The sequence below is a fragment of the Amblyomma americanum genome, chromosome 2 (genome assembly GCF_052857255.1).
Source record: "Amblyomma americanum isolate KBUSLIRL-KWMA chromosome 2, ASM5285725v1, whole genome shotgun sequence".
Classification (NCBI taxonomy): Eukaryota; Metazoa; Arthropoda; class Arachnida; order Ixodida; family Ixodidae; genus Amblyomma; species Amblyomma americanum.
Window position 1 is genome coordinate 80239514 of NC_135498.1, and position 21785 is coordinate 80261298.

Genomic DNA, 21785 nt, shown 5'->3' on the forward strand with positions numbered 1-21785 from the left:
CGTACCTGCAATAATTAGACTTCGCAAAGCGTGAAAAAAAATCCTACTTAGTAGTCAGTAATTCAGCGTGCTATGAGTCAATGTGTGATAAAATTTTTTATTGAAAAACAAACGATGTTTTGCACATGAGACAAGAAAAGGGCGCTTACATTAGAGGCGTCGGGATTCTGTGTTGGCAACGTCCTTTCTTGCAAACATGGAAGCCGTCGAAGACGTGCTAAGCGATGCTTTTCCCGATATTGACGAAGATCTATTCGACTACCTCGAAGGTACGTTAACTCTTCTGTGACAGGAGTGCGCCTTAAGTTAGTTAAGCGGTTAATAGCTAGCAGACGCAGGAAGTGCCGGTATGATCGAAAATAACCATACCTCCAGTCGGCACATCGAAATCTCATTCATATAGCACTTACAACTTGACGCAACACTTGAGCGTATTTTCTTCGCAAAGTTGTCGAAGCTAATCGTGGTTCAAGTCACCGACCTCCGAGTCCTTTGTGTTGTTGACTAGAATGCCTGGTACTGCGGCCGTTCGCTTTGTAAATTAGTCGGGGGTGCGAGTCCGGAAGTGATGGGAACTAGTTTCGCCTTCCTAGCTGTCAACACTTATCTCTCGGTGGCCGTGCTAAGCGAGAAGCCAAAGGGACAGAAACAAACACGCGAAGTCCCCCCCGCTTGATTTTGTTTTGTCCGTACAGGCGTGCTGGATGGTGGCAAGGAGGACTTCTCCACTTGCGACGAGGTCTACGATGCCGTAGGCGAGATGCTGCTGGAGATAGCCGGCGACACCAAAGATGAGAATGAAATCCGGGAGATCTGTGCCCGGCTGCTGCATGTCATGAAAGGGTGCGACGCCGAATTGGTTTCATCGCTGCGCATCTGTGCTCGTCTCCTTGCTCAACTAGAAGAAAAACTGAATGACAAAGACAGCAGTCAGAGACCTGTCACGCTCCCGCGGTTCTGAACGGGTGGAAACTATCATGAAACTATGCATACCGTTGTCAAATGGAGTCGAATTGACGATCGGATCTCCAGGCGCGCGCATTTCTCACTTCTTGTTGGACAAGGCTGTAATGCCGCTTGTGTAATAACCTCTGCGCTTGGTAGCTTAGTGTCTTATTGACAGACCGTATTTTTCACCTCATAACCCGCAACCTTTCACAAGCAGCCATTTTTTTTTTTTTACTGCAGTGATAATGGGTTGCGCTATTGTATTGGTCAGTCACAAAATATTAGTAACTAGTGACGTTGAAATCATTGTTCCTATTTTTTTTTTCAGCAATCAGTATATATCTTAGCATATTTAGTCCTAAAATCGAATGACATGTTGGTGCACTTTTATGAAGCTTCTGTTGCTATATGTTGTGACGAGCTCAACAGATCATTAGTTGATAGTTGTGCAGGGGGAAAATTCATAAAAAAAATTCTAGCACTTATTTTATTTGGAGGAGCATTAATCAGGCAGTCAGCTTGATTGATATGAGAGAAATTAAGGCTATTGCATTTGCATAAGCAGGTAAACAATGAAAAGTATGGGTTACGCGAAAGGTCATGAACCGGCATTATTTTTCTCGAGCACAGTCTAGACTCCAGTATAAATAATTGTTCTTTATTGGCTTCATAAAATAAAATTTGCCTCGTAAAAAACGCATAAAAAATGCCTGCATACACCTTGTCACTTCCATTCCGCTTTATTTATTAGATGGAATATAAGATGTTCATCGATGCTGTAGAACCCCATATCACGGTGATTTGTCTTTGTGTGATTCTGTCCATTGTGCCTTCCAGGGAAACGGACACTCAAAATGGTGGCATGCACAGTGCCCCTGCAAAAGTTCTCAATGCACCCGTACAGTTAAAGGCTTTGGCAGCGGAATTTGAGACCAGCACTGATGAAGTTCAGAGCATCTGGATGAAGCAGAGAGACAATTCATTGGTGAGAAGGGTTGACTTGTTGATGATCAAACTGTTTTCATTTCTCGTGTGGTTGTTTAGTGGAACGTATTGCTGAAAAAGTGCAAGTGCCGTAATTTTGGTTGTTGTTTTCTTATCACACTTTTAGTTGATTCAGTCAGTCATCATGAACCTCGACACAGAATTTGTTCACAAGCAGCAAATTGATTTTGGATAATCTTTTTGTGGTGGGATTTAGGTTCCTGAATGCACCAAACACTGTGAAGTCGACAGCTGTGCGACATCACAAGGCAAAAGTCAGAATAATGTGATGCACTCTCAGTCAGTTATTGCGACAAGAGTGCAATATAAATTCGTGTTAACTGGGAAATATACAGGATTGAGAGAGGCATAGTAACATGACTCTAATCTTGTAAGTATTCATAATCAATGTGGGACATGCCACTTCTGCTTGTAATGTTATACTGGGGTGTCTGTCTTTAAGGAACTGAAACATGGACCACTGAGTAGAAAAAGTTGGCTGGGAAAATTTAGCTATGATGCATTCGAGAGCTTGGCATTGTGGTTCATTAAAAGGACCTAGAAAGGGGGTCTCAATAAAGGTGCGATATGTCTGGGATGTTAAGAGACAACAGTTCATAATTATCCCCCAACAAGAATTATGTTAATGCGTTTTGTGGAAGCTGAGTTATATGCAGACAAAATTTGAACTTCCGTGTCTTCGCGCCTTGCCCTCTCCTCTCGCACGGCAAAACGGTGGCGCTCCTCCACCGGCCCCACTCACTCGGCACCTCCCCTACCTCCGCCAGCTGCGGTGCGCGCAGAATGGCCGCGGTAGTGCGTGACGTCTGAAAGAATTTGGCGCTGTGAACCAATGATAACCCCCGGCTGCTGACGTCATTTGCAAGACGTGACGTTGTCTGCCAGGTTCTCGCACGAAAGCCTGGCACCGCGTGTCGCTGCGAGGTGCGAAAGCGGGAATTTTTAAAAATGTATTGTAAATTTCCAGCTCGCTTTTTAGGTCCTGTACGTGGCATGGAGGCTCGGTGGCCTGTACTCTATATAGTGCAAGCATTTTAAAGCCAAGCTTAAACACCCCTTTCTGTGGCCCTTTAACAGGCGCATCATATCCACCATGTAAACACAAAAAGGAAAGCTTAAATTTGATATCACAGCCCACACTTTTTATTCCAAGTGCTCTTGAAGTTACATAATTAATTACATTTTATCCTTATGTCAGTACCTTGAGCTTAGACCATATCTAGAGTGGCCATTATATCAACTTGCTTTGTGAAAGGTGAGCTGCTTGTGCCCATTTTTTTAGCACTGTGCCTGGATCATCATTCTTTGTCGCTAAAAATATATTAGAGATGATTATCCTACATTCAGTTAAATACTTTTCAAGCTCCTTCTCTGAAAGCACAAATTACGACCAAACTTACTGTGCTCTGCAAGCTTGCCGTGTTTTTTTTTTTCCCCCATCCGTTCGCATCTCTACTCATATCCTCATGTACAAAATCATGTCACGCTGCTCTTTTACATTGTGTGGTATGCTATGAGACATGAGCTGCAACATTTGAGGTTTGTGGCACTTTAAGCATCAGCTGAGCACATGAGCTGATGGATTGCTTGTTGTGTTTCTGTCTGTATCCAGCAAGTTGATCAGAAGAAGCTGGAAAAAGCCGAGGCCAGGCTGAAACAGAAGCAAGAGAAACGAGAAGTCAGCGGAGAAAAAGTGACACCTGTGTAAGTGCAGTCTAGTGTACTGTAGAGTGCAATTTTTTTTATTTATTTAGAATATACAGCAGGCTCTTACAGTTGGCCAAGCAAGATGGGCATACAGACAGATTTGACAATTAAGAGCAATGCATCAAAAAGCAAAAACAACGTATTGTACAAGTTAGCATAAGCAACACAATTTTCAAAATGCAACACAACTCTTGACAGTACAAAATACTAATGCACAACTGAAAACTAAAAATGACAAAATAAGTGCATATAAGAAAAACAACTCTGAAAATACAAGTGGTCAGAATTCAGTTATTCTTAAGAAATCAACGCTGTTCAGCAGGTTGGGTTATTCCACTTGTTCCTCTGATCTGTATTCTGAGGGAAAAATGAAAACTTAAGTGCATTAATTTTAGCTCTGTAAGGTGGTAGCGAATAGGCATGGTGATGATTCCTTGTTTGACGCATTCTAACAGTTTAAGGAAGGGGTCTGGACTCATGGGGCAGCATATGGTTTTTCAGTAAGAACTGTAGTTTTAATCTCTCTTTCTTTTCTGAACCAACACTACGCGTTTAGTTAGTAACCAAATATTATGCCGTCACCAAGAACTGATTTAATAGGCACTGATATATTAAAGATTTTTGCTTGTTCAAGCAATTTTACTCTACAGAGGTTCTACTGTATTATTAAAAAATGCAGCAGTTTTTTATGTATCAGTGAGGAGCGCTCTGTCATTTGATACTGTGCGAGCAGTTGGCTTTTTCTTTTTTGTCAAAAATTTTGTGAACTTTTGTGGTGGATCTTGAATAAAGTTTGGTAGGGTATGCTGGAAGTGTACTGTTGTACTGGGGTTAACTTGATTGAATTGAACAGTTTCAACAAGCATCTCCTCGCTTTAGTTAAATTTTCCTGGTAGAGTGAAAGATCTCTTGCGTGATCCAAGGTGTTGAGTTAGTTTAAATGGCGTTGGTTTTTATGCATTGCCAATACGGATTTGTTAAGGTCCATAATTGCTGAGGTTCAAACAGTGGTAGAATACTCATAAGTAACCTCCCGTTTTCTTTTTCTGAACATGGAGCAGGAGTAATGAAGAGAGCGGCCCTTTGATGCAAAAATGGGCAGTAATATACTCTCGATAGCACGAAATATTCAGACCATTGAACATTAAAAAATTGGGCATCATTGTCTTAGTGGCCTGAAAATACTATTTTCACAAATTTTTCGCTCAAGATAATAGTTTTGTTGTGGCCACATTTTGCTGCCACACTACCCCATGGTTTGTGATATTAAGTTGATATCTCCACCTAAATAACATGCACTGCTCTTTATGATTTAAATGATGTCATGTAAGGAATACCTACCTTAGTGCAATATGCCATGAGTGTGGAATGATTTCTGGGCTGGGACCACATGCATTTCATCTTCTTTGTGTTTCTGAATCTTACATGTGTTGTGGATTTCCGAACAATCTTCCCTTTTTACTGTGTTTAAAACTGCATTTGTACTTCGCAGCTATAATTGTTTTCTGCAATCAGTTTTGATATTCACTTGGGCACGACACTGACACTTTTGTACATACTACCATCTCATAGTATTCTGAGTTGTGTTGATTGCAGTCGCATAAATACAGGGTGTTCTGCATAGCTTCAGGCAGGCTTTAAAACAGGAGAGTGAAAATCAGCTTTGGTACAGATTTTGAACCTGGGAAGCATTGCTGATGTCAATTTGCTATGTGGTGTCAGGCATATAGCTCATGATTGGATTCCTCAGTCAGTTTTGGTGTGTTTCATCAGTTAGTTGATTAATCAAGACTGATTATTGATTGGGTTATCCTTTTAATTAGCACCAACTCATATAAAATTACGCCCTGAAAGTTATGTAGTGTGTCTGTTGCCTGATTGTGCGATTCCCAAATGTGTGGTGTCTCCTGGATGCAGCCAACCAGTCCTGAAGGCAGCCACGGCGAGTCAGGCGGTGAGCAAGAGGGAGGCCCGCATGGAAAGCAAGGGCAGCAACCGTGCAACAGACATTCGCATAGAAAACTTCGACATTGCTTTTGGCGACAAGTAAGTGGGGAGAACCAAATTTACCTTTGGAGGACTGTACTCAGTGGAGTGGGTTTCTAATTCAGTTCTGGTCTTTCTCTTTCAGAACACTCTTGCTAGGAGCTAACCTAACTCTAGCCTGCGGAAGACGCTATGGGCTTGTTGGCAGGAATGGTATCGGGAAGACCACCCTTCTGCGAATGATTTCCAGGTTGGCAAGTTCATTTATTTGGAGAGTGGTGCCAGAGGGGCATATAGTGTGCCCATCATGACAGCAAGTTCTTGTAATGGACTGGAGAGGTGGAGGGTTTGCCAGTTATGCTTGTTTTTATTTTGCACCTGATGCGCATCACTCTTAATACCTCATCCAGGTTTTTTCCTGTGCGCGTTATTAGCTTGTTGTTGTTGTTGTGGTAATGAAGGTGGTATATATGTATATTTGTGAAGTTTTTTATGTTGCTTTTTGATAGGCAGGACTGTTTTCTCTTTTCTTTTATTGCCTATATCCGACAGATCTGCTCTGAGTGTGGAGTAAATTTGAGCTCCCCTTGTTAATGCACTGTTGTTGATTAATGTACCCTGCTGGCCATTCTTCTACTTTATTCTTCCTGTGGCCTTGATACATTTCATTAGGACAGTTGGTGTGCCAGCTTAGTGATGGAAATGACTTTCTTTGTATTTCAATGCCCTTTGCCCACATCACTTTTTTCTTTGGGTTACAACACTCAAAAGGACCAGTTTTTGTCCTGTCTCATACAGACAAGCGACAGACAGACAAAAGGTTGCAGTGTTGCAAGTCATTCGGCTGATCGTATTGTGACCTTGTATGGCACCAATTTAAGGAAGGCTTGGTATGTGTAAGGCATCTGTTGTCTGGATTTAACCAAACCATGCTGCAGTGCATCAAAAACCAATGTTTGTGTACTGCTTTGATGGAAATGCTACCACTTCAGCCAGTTGTTAGGGTTGTGGTTCTGGAAACAGTGCTAGGTACTGTTTCTCTGCTAATTATATGGGAAGACGAGGAACATGGTAAAGAGTCTGTGTGCTTTTTATACTCGTGCAGTGGTCAGCTAAGGATTCCATCACACATCTCTGTGCTCCATGTGGAACAAGAAGTGGTTGGGGACGATACCACAGCGCTCGACAGCGTCCTTTCCTGTGATGAGACGAGGCAGCGGTTGCTGAATGAAGAGAAGGAACTCACTGCCAAAGTGTGAGTTTGCTTAGCTCGTGTACATGACCCATGTCGATGCTTGTTTCCTGTCAGGGGGGGAAGAGCAGTGTTTGAGTAAAGTGTTGGCCCAGAGATCCATAGCAACATGACCGATTGAGCTTCTAGTTGCAGTTAAACTGAGCAGACTAAGGGTCTAGGAATGGAGAGATGAACAAGGGTGCATTATTTTCTTCTTCCTTGCTCCTTTTGTGTTTTGTTTCATGCTGTTGTTGATGAGTGGTTCGTTGTTTTCTTACTCCCAGCTGGGAGGACTACATAGGTGCTCAAAAACTGACGCATATGTGGTTGTGTTGTTTATAGCCATTTGCTCATGACCAACAGTAAGTAACAAATTTGACCTTGCAGCTGATAAGTCAAGGGCTTGCTACACGGACTAGCAGGGTGGCTGTCAGTGTTCCTCTTTCTTTCTGCAGTAATAACTCTGCTTTGTACTGACTGCTTTTGCTGATTCTGGACAGCCTGAGAGCTTGAATGAGGAAATTATTTGTTGCTTAAATCTCTTTTATAACTTGACAGGACGTGCTGGGTGTGATGGATGTGCACTGCGAGCAAGAATGTGGACGCCTTGTTAGACCCTTGGCCTCTCATGTGGAAACCTGGACACTGTTCATTTGTTTGTTCTTAAAGGTCTGAAGGAGACGATCCTGCGCTAAGTGAGAGGCTGTCCAAGGTGTATGCTGAGCTGCTGCACATAGATGCCGACAAGGCGCCCGCAAGGGCTTCTGTTATTCTGGCAGGTCTAGGCTTTTCCCCGGCAATGCAGCAGAAGAAAACGCGGTAAGTGCTGCACATTTATTTCTGTCCTGTTTGTGTTACGTCGTCAGTGAATTTATTCATTTATCTATTGCTTTTGGTGACCACTAGCATCTGAACACCTTTTGAATGTATAATGTTAAAGCTTAACAAAAATTAGTAGCTGTGCATATGCAGAATGGCTTCCTTTCGTGAATACACCAGGAGCGAATTGAATCAATATTGGGCAGAGCACGGTAATTCAAACTCGAATGCTGCCTGTCTGCACAAACCTGATTCTAGCAAGTCAAGTCAGTTGCGGTGCACCCTTGGTGTTGTGGCAGCACAAGCAGCTAACTGTCTCTTGCTTTTCCTCTTTCCTGCTGATAATCCCGAAAGGGATCAATTGCAATTTGCCAAAGTCTTTAGGGAGATAGTTTACCCCTTGTAGGCGAGTTGAACTCGACCTCCTCTCTCTGCTGCCTTTTCAGACCTGCCAGCATTTACATGAACCTGACAGCTGGTTTCATGTCCAACAAGCCAGCCCAGCGCAACCCTGTCTAGTATGTACTTGTAAACGCCATGGCAGCAAGCAGCTTGTTGTAGGTAGAGTGTACGAGTAAGAACACATAGGAAAGATTATCAGAACGCTCATGCAGGCTTAGAATACTAGTATAGTTATGCATTACACAGCAAGAACCCATTTGTGACTGCATAATGAACTGCGCAGAGCATGTTATGCAGTCCTTGGATGGTGGAATATTAAATTAGTTTTGACTAGAGCGAATTATGGCTGTCATATAGAACACTGCCTGTGGCTGCTATAAATGAACAAATAGTACAATGCATAGGCCTAGCAACATGAATAGTGAAATAAATTATGGTGGTCATAGTGCAGAGCATTGGATACTAGCGAAATACTGTAGTGACATGTTCTTTTCTCTGCTTGTAAATCTGTAGCTTTTAAGAGCTCATTTTATGTGCTTGGAACTGTTACTGAAAAGAAGCCGCAAGTTGGTCTTGTGTAGCAGTGCATAGATTTGGGCTCTTTGGGGATCTAAGAAGTCTGTAACATTTAACACAAGGCAAGGCATAACTTGGAGATGTGCAAATTAGCTGTAAATTGCATTTTAAGCCTTTTCCTTCAATATGGGGCCACAATGTTTTGAGACAGCTGGCTGAGCGCGTTTCCATTTTTTGAGATTGCAGAGCTGCATCTAGGCAATGGTTCAGAAAACTTAATCGTGCCGTCTGAGTCTGTCTTTTCAAGTAGAATGTAACTTAGTATTGTTTTTTTGTTTTTTTACATAACCCTTTGTACCTTGTTAAAGCACCACCAAAGGTGATACTTTCATCCTTGGCTGTTGATAGAAAACATTGCCTGAAAAAATCATGCATTCTTCTAGGCAGTTTTGCAAGTTCTCGCTTTAGACTGTGCCATGAAAATGCTGTGGGAGGTCATTCTGGCGAAACGAAGTGGAAAAGTAGCATGCTATGTTGTAGGCTATGTTTATGTCGTAGTGCTTTGCATAGTTACACCCTGGGCATTGTGCACATGCAAACAGGGCCATCCTTACACGCTTACACTCTTGGTTGCTTGCAGGGAGTTCTCTGGAGGATGGAGGATGCGAATAGCACTGGCGAGGGCACTGTTCACCAAGTGAGTTGTGGCGCCTTTTGTGGTGTGTTCTGTATGCAGGAAACTAGAGAAGGCAGCCGTTAGCACAGTTTATGATCAAGGTTTTGCCGACTGTTTGGCAAGGTAGTAATGCTGTTATGGGCTGTGAAGGTGTAAACAGTCGTGTTGTTTGAGACACACCTTTTTGAAATTGGTTGAATACAAGGGCCATCTTCGGGGAAAAATTGTAACAAATAAATTTTGTAAATAAACAGATATTGTACATAAATACTACAGATAAAATTATAATTGGATTTTGTGCAAAATGATACATATCTAAAAGTACTAAAATCTAGGAATGGCACCGACTAGCAGGGTCTGAAATTGTTGAGCTTTCTGTTGTAACTGTAATGTATATTGTCGCCTAATGCGGAAGGAGGTTGTTGAAAATTTTCAGAAATCTGGAGGTTTTTTTGAACCAAAGGAAACTGTGGTCTAGGTTGTTCCTTCGCAAGACCATAGATTTAACAAGCTTATTGTGTATAGACTCTGTGCTTTTAGGCTTCACCTGCAATTTTGCTTTTTTCTTTTTATTTTTCAGACCTGACTTGTTGCTGCTTGACGGTAAGGCACTTTGGACTACCTGTTGCTGATGTTGCTTTTTAAGACTTTTGTTTGATATTGTCAAGATCAGTGTTATACTAGTTATATAAGCTGTAGTTGATGCTGGTGGTAGCTTGCAGTAGCACGTATTCTGATGTCATTCTATCATGCAGAACCTACAAACATGTTGGACATGAAAGCAATCATTTGGCTAGAGAACTACCTGCAGGCAAGTGTCTCTTTGTTTATTTTTGTTTCTGTAAAAGCATTTTGTTAGTCTTGCACTGCATGCAGTTTTGAAATGTCCCATCATTGTTTTGGTTTGTTTTAAGTTTGAGATGTAATCTAAAAGAGGGAGTACCATAACATTTTTGTTTTTAAATATTTGTGGCGGGGTTATTAAGGTCAAGGAGGCACAGTGTTCTTCACTTTGAGTTGTTTGAGGTTTGCTTATATCTTTACAGAACATGCTCAAGAAGCACTATAAAAACTGCACATTCAGCTTTACAGCTTCATTGGAGAAGAAGTTGTATGAAGTGCATTTTTTTTATTGAACCAGGAAGCCTTGTTCAGATTAGGGTTTCTAAGCTTTAGTACGCCTGGTTGCGTGTGTTCACAGTCACACATTTGTGCATGTGTGGTTTATAGTAGTGCACTTTTGTTGCCAGATACATACCATTCAGCTTCATAATGCAGTGGCATTTTTAAAATCAGCGTGCCATTGCTGTTACCGGTATTTGCAAGCTGGCTTTGGCATGTTGTCATGCATACAAATTTGCATTGATCTGTAAGATCTGAGCACAAGGATAGACTTACATTGAAAGGGTGCAACTGCACCAGCCATGCTGCTAGTCTTGTCTTTTGCCAAAAATTTGCATTATACCTCATTCAAATGAACATGTTCGCAACCATACTCTGCTGGTCATTTTCCTCAGGATTGGCCCACGACGCTGCTGGTGGTTTCTCACGACCGTCTGTTCCTGGACACTGTTCCTACCGACATCCTGCACTTCCACTCGCAGCAGATTGTGCCCTACCGGGGCAACTATGACAACTTTGTCAAGGTCATGACCGAGCGGGTCAAGAACCAGCAGCGCGAGTATGAGGCCCAGCAACAGTACAAGGCACACGTTCAGGTACAAACTGAATTCACTTCCGCTTCCTCTGGTCAGTGCAGCTATAGCATTTGGTATCTTTGTACTATTTCAGTGCCCTTGGGGAAATATATCTTAGCAGAAATGTCAATTTGTATCGTGAACAATTGGCTAATCACCTGAGTCTTATATAACAGATATCGCTTGAGGTAATCGGTATTGTTTTTGAATAGGTATGTTCATGAGAAATTAAAGTTGTGAAACTCTCGTCATAATGGCTTATCACTTCTTGTGTGCTAAGAAATCTTATAACGTTTTTTTTTACAGGTCTTCATCGACAGGTTCCGGTTCAATGCCAAACGTGCCTCCCTTGTGCAGAGCAAGCTGAAGATGCTGGAAAAACTGTGAGATTTAGCTGTTGATATTTAGCGTTCCTGCATTCCTTTGTACTGTTCCTTTCTGGACCTATATCCTATGTTACTTATGAGACTAGCCATGCTGCTCAGTTGTCTCATTTTTTTTTTAATAACACTGTGAATGTTCCTAAACTTGTATGTATTTGTGTGGCAACGAATTTTGACGAGCTGCCCAGAGCTGAAAGTTTGGTTTTGTTTTCCAACCTTCCTTTCTTTTTGCCCACCACTACTGCTTACTTGAAAAGAGGCCGCTCGAGTCATAATCCACATTCTGCTGTCCTTGCTTGTTTTTTTTTTTGCAATGTGAGCTGATAGCTGAAAGGCTTTGCTCAAAAGGTTCTGCACTTGGACGCCGTTCAAATCCTGGAAGCAGTACCATAATTTCCGAAGCATCAGTCACTGTGGTCATTTCATCTATCTAGTGACCTGCCTGATAAAAATGGGTAAATACAGATAAAATAACAGCTAAAGTATTATGTACCATAGCAAAAACATAAGCTGGGAAACAGTTTACTTTTTTTTTTTTTGACGAGTGTCGCTAATGAGAGCCCACCCTCAGTCACTGTGTAGCTGAAGCCTGTTGTAAGTCAAGCTCGCATATATCGGGCCTGGATATATTGAATTATTGTTTACATTGAACAATCGGAACATCTCTTGAAAATCCCATGCAAAAGTATAGCACTGTTGTTCACGTTTATCAAACTCGAGTTCAGTGGAATATTCAATATATCGAACGGCACACCATGCAACGACGCAAGGAGCACTTCTTTTAACGGCGCTTTTCATTCACTTTTCAGGTGTAAAGACAGGTTGGCTTCGCTGGCTTCGGCACTTTCTGCCATGCTAGTGGCAGTGTCGGAGGCGTTACAGAAGCCACCTCTACCTTAATTTGAATGAGATTATTCTAATTATAGTGTACAGATAACATAATTAAATATTTTATGATAGGCAGTGGCTAGTTCCTAAGCTTGTGGCCTCGACGTAGAGCAGGCTAGGCCTAGCAGCACGCAGCAAGCAGTGCGCTGACAGCACTCTGGCGGACGGCATGTCGCTTTAAGGAACGCATCACTAGCTTATCTATTGCCATTTTTTTATACATTGAATTGTCAATATATTGATATATCGGACTTTTTTGCAGTCCCCAGCGAATTTGATATATCCTGGTTTGGCTATAGTACTAGTTGTCATAGAAATCCTCAAGCCAAGACAAGACAGAAGAAGAGGAGAAAGAAGGAAAGAAGAAGGGGGAAATATTTGAGAGACATCACAGTTGTTCCCAAATGTGTTAACCAAGCCATGGTCTAATTTAGCTAGAAGTTTTTTCTTTCCCCTTATTCCTTCTCATATATTCTGGTTAGCAAAAATGGAAGTTGTCATCTATGCTCAAACAAAGGCAGTGATTGAGAAATGCCCCATTTCCTCGTTGCAGGCCAGATTTGAAGCCTGTGGAAAAGGAAGTGGCAGTCACGCTAAGGTTTCCCGACCCCGAGCCACTGTTTCCACCCATTTTACAGCTCGATGAGGTGTCCTTCGCTTATAACCCTGGCCAGAATGTACTGGAACGTGTCAACCTCTCGGCCAACATGCAGTCCAGGATCTGCATTGTGAGTCCCTTTTGAAGTTTGCCAGCGAGCTGTGTTATTGAATTGGTTGGTTGGCATTTTCATCAATGAAAGTGTAGTTGTGGTTTAAGTGCTGACCATTTTAGGAGTGTGTATGCAACACAAAAGAGCATAAATTGCTTAAAGTTTAGTGATTTTTTAAAACATTTTGTAGTGGTATCACACTTTATGTTTTCGATGTCCTTCATCATTGGAACAAGTTGTTTTTGAAATGTTGAGCAAAAAACTGACCGACAGTTACTGCTATGTTTGTGGAATGAGAGAATCAGCGACAGCAATTTTCGGTGATGAATGTGCCATTTTCTCTGCAAGCGGTGCTGGCCCATCGAGGCTAGAGTCACTGAAAGCTTTTCTAGTAACTCTAATTGAGGTACCCAGTGGTGTGCAAGTCACTGGGAAAGCTTGGAAAAAATTTCCAGTAGCTCTGTGCCACACCACACAGTGGTGCCCTCTGTTCGCTCAAGCACGAACGGCACAAGCACTAGTGCACGCTGGTGGGTATAGAGGGCACCAGAAATTTGTGGTGCAGCAGATGGTGCCAGTCATCTTTGCTCCTCATTGCTCCATGTTAGTCTAGTGCTGCAGAACCAGGAAACGTGCTTTTAACAGCTGTCACTGTAAACCAGTTTTAAAACAGAAACTAGGCTCTATGGCTAAAGACTGCACAGCCTTTGTCAAAAGTAAGGAGCCCTCGGGGTTTCCTTCTAAGCCAAGAGCCAGGTGCTGGAGCTCTGCAATATCCATGGAAATCTGAACTCCTAGGAAAGTGAGGACATGAGTTGCTCATACCTTCAACAAATCTCGAACGCTGGCTGAACCAGTTACTGTAAGCAATGGTCCTGTTAGTGAAGTGTCTGAAATAACTGAAAACATGCCTGGCATCATCTTGTTTAGCCAGCTGCAAAATTAAGAATAAAAAATCAGGAGTCTGAGGACTGACAGTGAATGTTAAGCTAAAATTCTGTTAACCTCAAAAAACAGCAAGTCCAGACATGTATATCATGTCAGTGTCAGTGACAGTTTTCTGAATATGGTTTATGACAAGGGTGCAAAATTCTAAAGTGCTGAATAATCTTCCTGACGTTGTGAATGCTAGGTTGCCCGTGGAAATTGGCCGTGACCATTGCCACAAAGTGGGGAACTTCAAGATACTGTATATTCATGCTGGAACAAGGCCCTGTGTGGCTGCAAAATTAAGAACAAAAGATAAGGAGTCTGAGGACTGACAGTAAATGTTAAGCTAAAATTCTGTTAACCTCAAGAAACAGCAAACCCAGACATGTATGTCATGTCAGTGTCAGTTTTCTTAATCTGGTTTATGGCAAGGGCGCAAAATTCTGCAAGCGTCAAGATGTAATGCAGCTGGAGTTAGAAAATTGAAACCATGCTACTGTGGCCTTTGGGCAGGTGTGCTTGTAAGAATTTGAATTGTTGGTTTTTGATGAGCATTGTAATTGACAAGAGATTGGGATTTCCAGTTGCAGATGTTGCAGTTTTGTTTAAGTTTCTGGATGTGGCCCTCACATTTCTTGGAAGCATGACTCAGTGCATAAATTTCCCATCCAACAAAATTTCTTTATACTGCCAAGTCCCTCATCGCTGACAGCTTTGACATTGCTTTGAGGCGGCAGGTTTTTTGTTGCCTCACCAACATGCCGTTTGTGTGAATAAGCTAGCTAATCTCCTCATTTGTACAAAAAAATATTCTGTCAATCTGAAACTCACCGGTTCACTCAGGGTAAACAATATTGGGTGAGGTTACCGTGTTGTCCTTCAAGTATCTTAATGACTTTGTCTCTGCCAGGTCGGTGACAATGGCTCTGGGAAAACAACGCTGCTGAAGATCCTCAACGGAGAGCTGAACCCAACAGCTGGGGTGAGGCATGTCCACCGCAACCTGGTGATTGGTTACTTCACACAGCACCATGTGGACCAACTAGAGTTAGGCATCTCCTCACTAGAGTTTATGGCTAAGCAGTTTCCTGGTGAGTGGATTTGGCTGTATCTCTGTGGCCTGACTTGATCCTCTTTCCCTACCGTGAAAACTATTACATTTAAAATTTCTTGCAATATGCGAAAACACAGCTAAAAAAGTGCGCTTTTTAGGCATATAAGTTTCAGTAACGATTTTTTGTTGCAGCACAAAGTTTTTTTTGCCAAAAACAAGATTTTAGGAAAAAAATCGAGCAAAACTTTGTAAAGGTATACTTTTATAAAAAAGAAAAAAAAGTAAAAATTTTCTGAAATATGCAAAATGTGTACCATTCTATTGGCCACTATCTGGGAAAAAATTAGTGTTTTATCTTGAATAGCATTCTTGCTACAAAACAATAGCTGAAAACCATATACATAGTTGGGCGATGGAGCGCAGCAGCCTGTGTTGCGGGCTAGTTTCCATTGTCATCACTGTCAGAAATGAACTCCGATAGAAAGGTGGCATCTGCAGACTTGCTCCTCGTTGGGCCGTCGATAAAATCAGTCACAGACAAAGCGTAATCCTGAGATTTACTATGTTTTGGAGCGCGTCGTGCATTTGGCTGCCTGTATGAAAGCCTCATACACGCGGATGCTCATCCCGTCTAACAGAACATGTCTCCATGCTGCTTGGCTTGGAGCCTGCGATGTGGAGGTGACCCAGCGGTCTCACCAATTAAAAAAAAAAGACAACAGTACACAATCATAGTAAAGCCCGCCCATTAATCATCCATTGTCTTGGCAATTGGTCAGGGAGCGACTGCGCCTATCTCAACCCTTTAAAGTTGGTGATCCACCTCGTCTCACCCAAACCAAATGCTTGAACACGTCACAGCCGAAGCACACAGCTACGACACTGCAAGCGAAAGCATTCATGGCGAGCGGCACTTTAGGCCATCGGCAGAAACACAAGATGACCCCCTCCCCACTTCTAAAACGAAACTTCAGTCTAAAAGCCAGATAGTACAGCATGTCTGTATGCTACGCAGAAGGCTCAGAAGTTGAGCGGCAAAGTCGTTGTCAACGGGCAGTGGGCATGGTACCGCGGCTTCGTGTCTTCGGAGTGCAATAAAAATGCTGCCTGGCAGGAAAAAATAAAACTGCATTAAAAATGAAACTAACTAGATGCCAAAAACATGCAGTGTGCCAGTAAGCAGCGCGAAACATTCCGAAATCAGTTCGCAAAGTCATTGTTAGTGGGATAACGATGCTCAATAGGCACGGTAAGGAAAGAGTTAAAAGAGATACCTGGCTTAGTTTGTAGCTTGTAATGTAATGAGGCAAACTACCAGCATTAAGAAGGCAAGGATGTAAGGACACTATTCTAGTACCAATAGCACATCTCACCACATTGACCATGTCTTTTGGCCTTGGTGATTCCTGTGCTTTTGTCACAGAACTGTTACCCTTCTGTCTTGCAGGCAAACCATCAGAGTATTATAGGCAACAACTGGGCTCCTTTGGCGTCACGGGTGACCTAGCATTGCAGACCATTGGCAGCCTCTCTGGAGGCCAGAAGAGCAGGGTTGCATTTGCTCTCATGTCTATGCTGCGGTAAGCCTACCACTCTCGGTGCTTATTCACTCAAGTTTTACTTTGAGAAATTCAAGCTTTCAGGACTCAAGCAACTCTGTGATGCAAATGCCGACTCAAGTTGTCCTTTTTGCAAATTGCTGTTGCATCTGTGCAGGTATTTGAAATTTAGGTTTAGAATACTAAAATATTTACTGCTGTTCAGCTGAGGGTAGTGATATCTGGTATCTCTGAGCATAATTATAATAATAATTGGTGTTTGGGGAAAGGAAATGGCACAGTATCTGTCTCAGATATCGTTGGGCCTCCTTCAAAGGGATAAAGGAGGGAGTGAAAGAAGAAAGAGGTGCCATTGTGGAGCCCTCCTGGGAATAATTTCGACCACCTGGGGATCTTTAACGTGCACTGACATTGCACGAAGTACATATCTCTGAACATACATTAATGGTTGAATGTTGTGCGTGATATTGCAATAATGCCTAAAGTGCCCCCCCCCCCCCCCCCCCCCCCCCATTTTCTTTATTTACCTCACTTGTTTGCATCACCGAATATGGTCAAAGGTGTGGTTTTGCACAAGTAAACCTGTCGGGGTAAGTTAAGTCAAGTCGAGGCTTTAAATTTATTTTTTTACCGAGAAGGAACCGAGTTAGATGAAAATGCATTTCAATTTTCTGATGCTTGTGAGCTCTGCAGTGTAAGAGTGTCCATTCCTCTGACCACTTGGATGGCATGTCAGTGGCCAGTGAGCTCAGGTGGCTGGTACTTTACTTTTGTGCCACGGGGGATTTTGTCAAGTGCCATTAATAGCTGTTACTGTAACAAGCGGCATGCACTAGGATCTTTTTTTCTTTCCCTGAAACGAGAAGTGCTGGTTTGACTTGACTGAACATTGTATTTCCTTACCTTGATGTTAATAAAAGTGTTCACTGCCGAACCAGTGTATAATCAATCAGTTCAACTTTCCATATGTATGCAGCCCCCCCAGACTTTGTTACCTTATTGTTGTACCATTGTCATGATTACAAAAAACTGTTATCTTTCACTTGTTACTCGTTTAATTGCTCAGCATGCTTTTATTTGCGTAGTTCTATTTGTAAGCAGCATTATATATGCTTCAACGGGTGAGTTGAGTTGAAAGTCCTTCAGTATTGTATGTAGGAAGGCTCATGGCTGCGGGAGTGGGGAGTAGGCAGAATCTTTGGTGTTTTCAGCTTCAGCTGGGAGTCATAGGCAGGAAGGCAGAGTCATAGATGATGGGTAGACCTGAAGGGATACGGTATCGGCTATCAGTCACTTCACACAGCACTGATCAGTCCACGAAGGGAGCCATATTTGGCAAATATTAATCGGAGATCAGAGTCAGTTGCTAGCAAGACGCAATATTTCATCCTGGAGTAAACCAAATTCATTACCCATCTTTTGCCCTTCTTGTTATTTCCACAATTTTCAGAAGCAGAAGCCAACTTTTTTTGTAATTACTTGCATTTTATTTGAAAATTTCATTATTCGTTGACTGTTTCACAGGTCTTTGATGAAGTACCATACTGTTCTCAGTGATGTCGCGTGTCGCGGGGATGGAAAAGGTGGAACAATCATCGCTCTTTTGTTTTTGTTTTGTTAGCTATATTGAGCTAATAAAGAAAATCATAAAATCAAGCTGCCCACTGATTAGAGCCCATACTATAGCAACAAACTGCATGTTAAAGAACCCAAGGTGGTCAAAATTTCTGAAGCCCTTCACTACGGCGTCCCTCACAGCCTGAGTCGCTTTGGGACGTTAAACCCCCACAAACTGCAATATAGCAACAAATTTACCAGTGTTTGCAAATGTACTCCATCTTTCTAGGCCACATTTCCTAATTCTGGATGAGCCTACAAACCACTTGGATATAGAGACCATTGAAGCACTGGGACATGCTCTGAACAGATTCCAGGTAGGTGAAGTGAATCTGTGGTGCTTTGGTGTCACCATATGCAGGGCTCCGTGCTCATGTGTGTTTATGCAGTGATATCTGCATAGTGATGCCGAGGTATTCTAGAGTGCCGTTTGTACTCGAGTCTAACTGCCACCTAACACAAGTTTAACATTCCTTCTAGTATTGCATTTCGGGGCTGAGGAAGATATTTTATGCAATTGTGTCTCAGGTTCTCGGGTACGGGTATTGTGATACCCTTAATGAATAGGTTTAAATGTGGATACAAGGTACAGTACAGAACATGGGGCAGACATTACGAGCCTGGCATAATTAACGGAATGATTATAGTGTCATTGTCAAATAAAAGTAAAAAAAATTAGTGTCGTCAAATAAAAGTAAAAAAATAAAACATGCCTCGAGCAGGAGTAGAGTAAATTTGCTGCAGATTGCATTCTTGGATGAGTTAGCATCACTACACTAGTTGCATTAGATTCTGGGTGAATAAAGTTTAAATGCAACCAAGGCAGATTAGGTATATTAACATATATTGCCAAGTACAAGCTGACTTTTTTTTTTTTTTTTTTTTACAAAAACGACCATCTGAAATTGCGGTGGTGGGGGGTCGACCTGTTTGTGGGGCCTAAGCTAGTCCCGGCCGAGTTGCGGGTGTACACGCCCCGCCTCGTGCCAGTGCCCGTTCCTGGCAGGATTTATGGAGCTCCATGTGTAAAAAAAAAAGAAACGATTAATTCATATACAGATCAGTTCTATCGAAAATTGGAATTATGCGCCATTTACCCCCACTCGCTCGTGCTGGTGGTTTCCTTCCCGGTCTAGTGGTAGACTGCGCAAGAGAAACTTTCAGCAACCTCTAGAGCGTCTGTGGCCGCATGGTGTCAAAATCCAAAACTACAGGACTCTTTGTAGTGCAGTTTGCGCTTAGTCAGCTTGGCCACATGTGAGTGTGGAAGGTACAATGGTGCACCATTTTATCGTCTTTGTTTTCTATCTGCCTACGACTACTGGCCTTACAAATGCATTATTACGCGTTGCACGCGCACCACGATGGGAGCCTATGGGAAACTGCATAAACCAGTGCAGCAGCGGGCCCAGAGTGTTTCATGTGCCAACTTACGTTTGTAATTTTTTTTTTTCGCCAGGGATGGCTGCAAGTTGGGAGGTCAACCTATATTCGGAGTTGACTTATATGCAGCAATACAGTCGAACCCCGCTACAACGAAATTCACGGGGTGCGCGAAAAATTTCGTTGAAGCGGAAATTTTGTTGTGGCGAAATCAGCCCAAAAACACAGTCAGGTTGGACAACATAGTGCCAAAACATCATTTATTTCCAAAGAAGTCGGTCAGCTTCTTCTGCTGCTTATTTTTTATTTATTTTTTTTTTGCCACGAGTGCCGTGGCGCGACTTTTGCACTCGCTGAGCAGTTGCATCGCAACACTATAGTGAGCACCAATAAATCTGCAGAGCACATCAAATGCTTCCGTCACATTTAGTGCAGATGGTGGTGCTAAATCCTCTGCGTCGCTGTGGCGAACGCCCTCAATTGTGGCTTTATCACTCGGCTCCTTGGAAGAAAGGAACTTCAGCTTCCTAGACAAAGTCGCCATGCTCGTGTCGATTGCAGCGCACAAGCACGAGTGAAAAAAACTAGGGCAAACGCGCTGCTGCTGTTGCCAGGCTGCTGCGTCCTTTGGCGACGGATTGGGCTCTGGCTTGGAAGAAAACGGGAGCTTGCACCCGCGCCTTGCCGCAAGCCAGCCGCCCGATGGCCATTACCACCAAGCAATGGCGGTCTTCATGTGCGTTTGAATGAGTGGATCTATTGGTTCAGGCGAAAGTTTAGTGAAACAAAGCAGCATGACCTGCAGAAGTACACAGATGGGCGGCGATATGCTTGTTTTATTGTAAGATAGATTTTTAAACCCAGCTTCGCATAGCAAAAATTTCCTTGAAGCGGAAACGCGCCCCAAAAATGGTTCGTTGTGATGAGAAATCTGTTCCATTACTTTCTATGGCGAGCTGACGGGGAATTGGAAATATTTCGTTGAAGCGACGTTTGTTGTAGCGGGGTTCGACTGTATACGGCACTAAAGCCCACAAAATTTTTAAGCAGGCTGCTGCTGTGATGGAAGAAGCTTTCAAGAAACCTGTGCGGTGTAATGTGCTGAAGCACAAATAAGACTGGAGGAAAAATTTGTATGAAAACGTAGGCAGTACTTGCGCTGTGCAGATGCATGTTCCTAAGTTTGTTTGGCATGGTACATTCTTTCAAGCTGTCAACAAATGCTGATTCTCGTCTTCTTTATCTATCTCCCTTCTTTTTCCTGTTCACAAACAGGGTGGTGTAGTTTTGGTGTCCCACGACGAGCGGCTCATCCAAATGGTGTGCCAAGAACTGTGGGTCTGCAGCAACCGCACTGTGCGAAGCATCGAAGGTGGCTTCGCTCAGTACCGCAAGTTGATTGAAGAGGAGCTGGCAGCACAGGGGCAGTGATGTGTGTTGACGGACGAGTGTGCGGCGGGGCGAATAAAAGAAAGGAACCGAAGGACTGGGGACGGTGCTAAGACAACGTGAAAGGGACAAGCAAGCTCAGCATGGACTGATGTTCGACGCTTCCAGGCGCCTTTTTTTGTAATTGCCAGTCTTAATAGGCGTCCAGGTATTTATCTAACCGCAGAAAAAAGAAAATCTGCGTAAGTGACCTGTGAAAGAGAAGAAATGCTGGTCTGCAGAGTATACGTGGCACACTTATTCTTTTTCTTAATGATTTTGTTTTTGATTAGTCTTTGTAGCACAGCTTGGTACCCATGTGGAACGTTTTTGATGTGCTGATGCATGCTAAACTGACACGCAGGTGTCGTGTGATGCACTATAAGTCAACAACCGAGCGTTTAGCATGCCTACACAATGCACATGACTGGTGTATGTGGTACTTGTATGTCATTGTAGACCAGAAAATGTGCTCCACGTGGGTCGGCCTCGGAGCTGCTCTATTGAGCGTCCGCAAGCTGTCATGGCATTGTTTTAATGAGCGTCGATTGCACCCTATGAAGCTTTAGCTATAAAAAAAAAACATGTTTGTTTCTAAGTATTTAAATTAAGCATACTAGTTCTTGTGTTCCTGCATTTCTTCCCCCCAAGTTTTTCTAACAGAACGATCTTTTACAGTGCCTTATGCCCTTCGTGCATACGGGATGAAAAAAATTTGCTGCTTACCAAGGTTTCACAGCCTGCCAATTTTGTTGTCAGTGGTACCTTTTCTTTCTTCTCATAATAAATATTAAAAGCACATGTTCTCAGCCCAATGGTTTGCTGTTTTGTGACAGATTTGCA

At 42.7% G+C, this 21785-nt stretch overlaps 1 protein-coding gene across 1 annotated transcript; it reads left to right on the forward strand.

The window, feature by feature from the left end:
- The first annotated feature begins 116 nt into the window (after positions 1 to 116).
- On the forward strand, positions 117 to 21759 carry LOC144121481 (ATP-binding cassette sub-family F member 3). The gene is made up of 18 exons (XM_077654707.1): positions 117 to 269; positions 696 to 843; positions 1786 to 1933; positions 3566 to 3657; positions 5578 to 5706; positions 5792 to 5896; positions 6752 to 6901; positions 7550 to 7699; positions 9258 to 9314; positions 9874 to 9896; positions 10049 to 10104; positions 10811 to 11011; positions 11297 to 11373; positions 12815 to 12989; positions 14812 to 14992; positions 16403 to 16535; positions 18361 to 18448; positions 20790 to 21759. Exons 1-18 carry the CDS (start codon positions 197 to 199, stop codon positions 20943 to 20945), a joined length of 2142 nt encoding a protein of 713 aa, XP_077510833.1. The 5' UTR covers positions 117 to 196; the 3' UTR covers positions 20946 to 21759.
- The last annotated feature ends 26 nt before the right edge of the window (positions 21760 to 21785 follow it).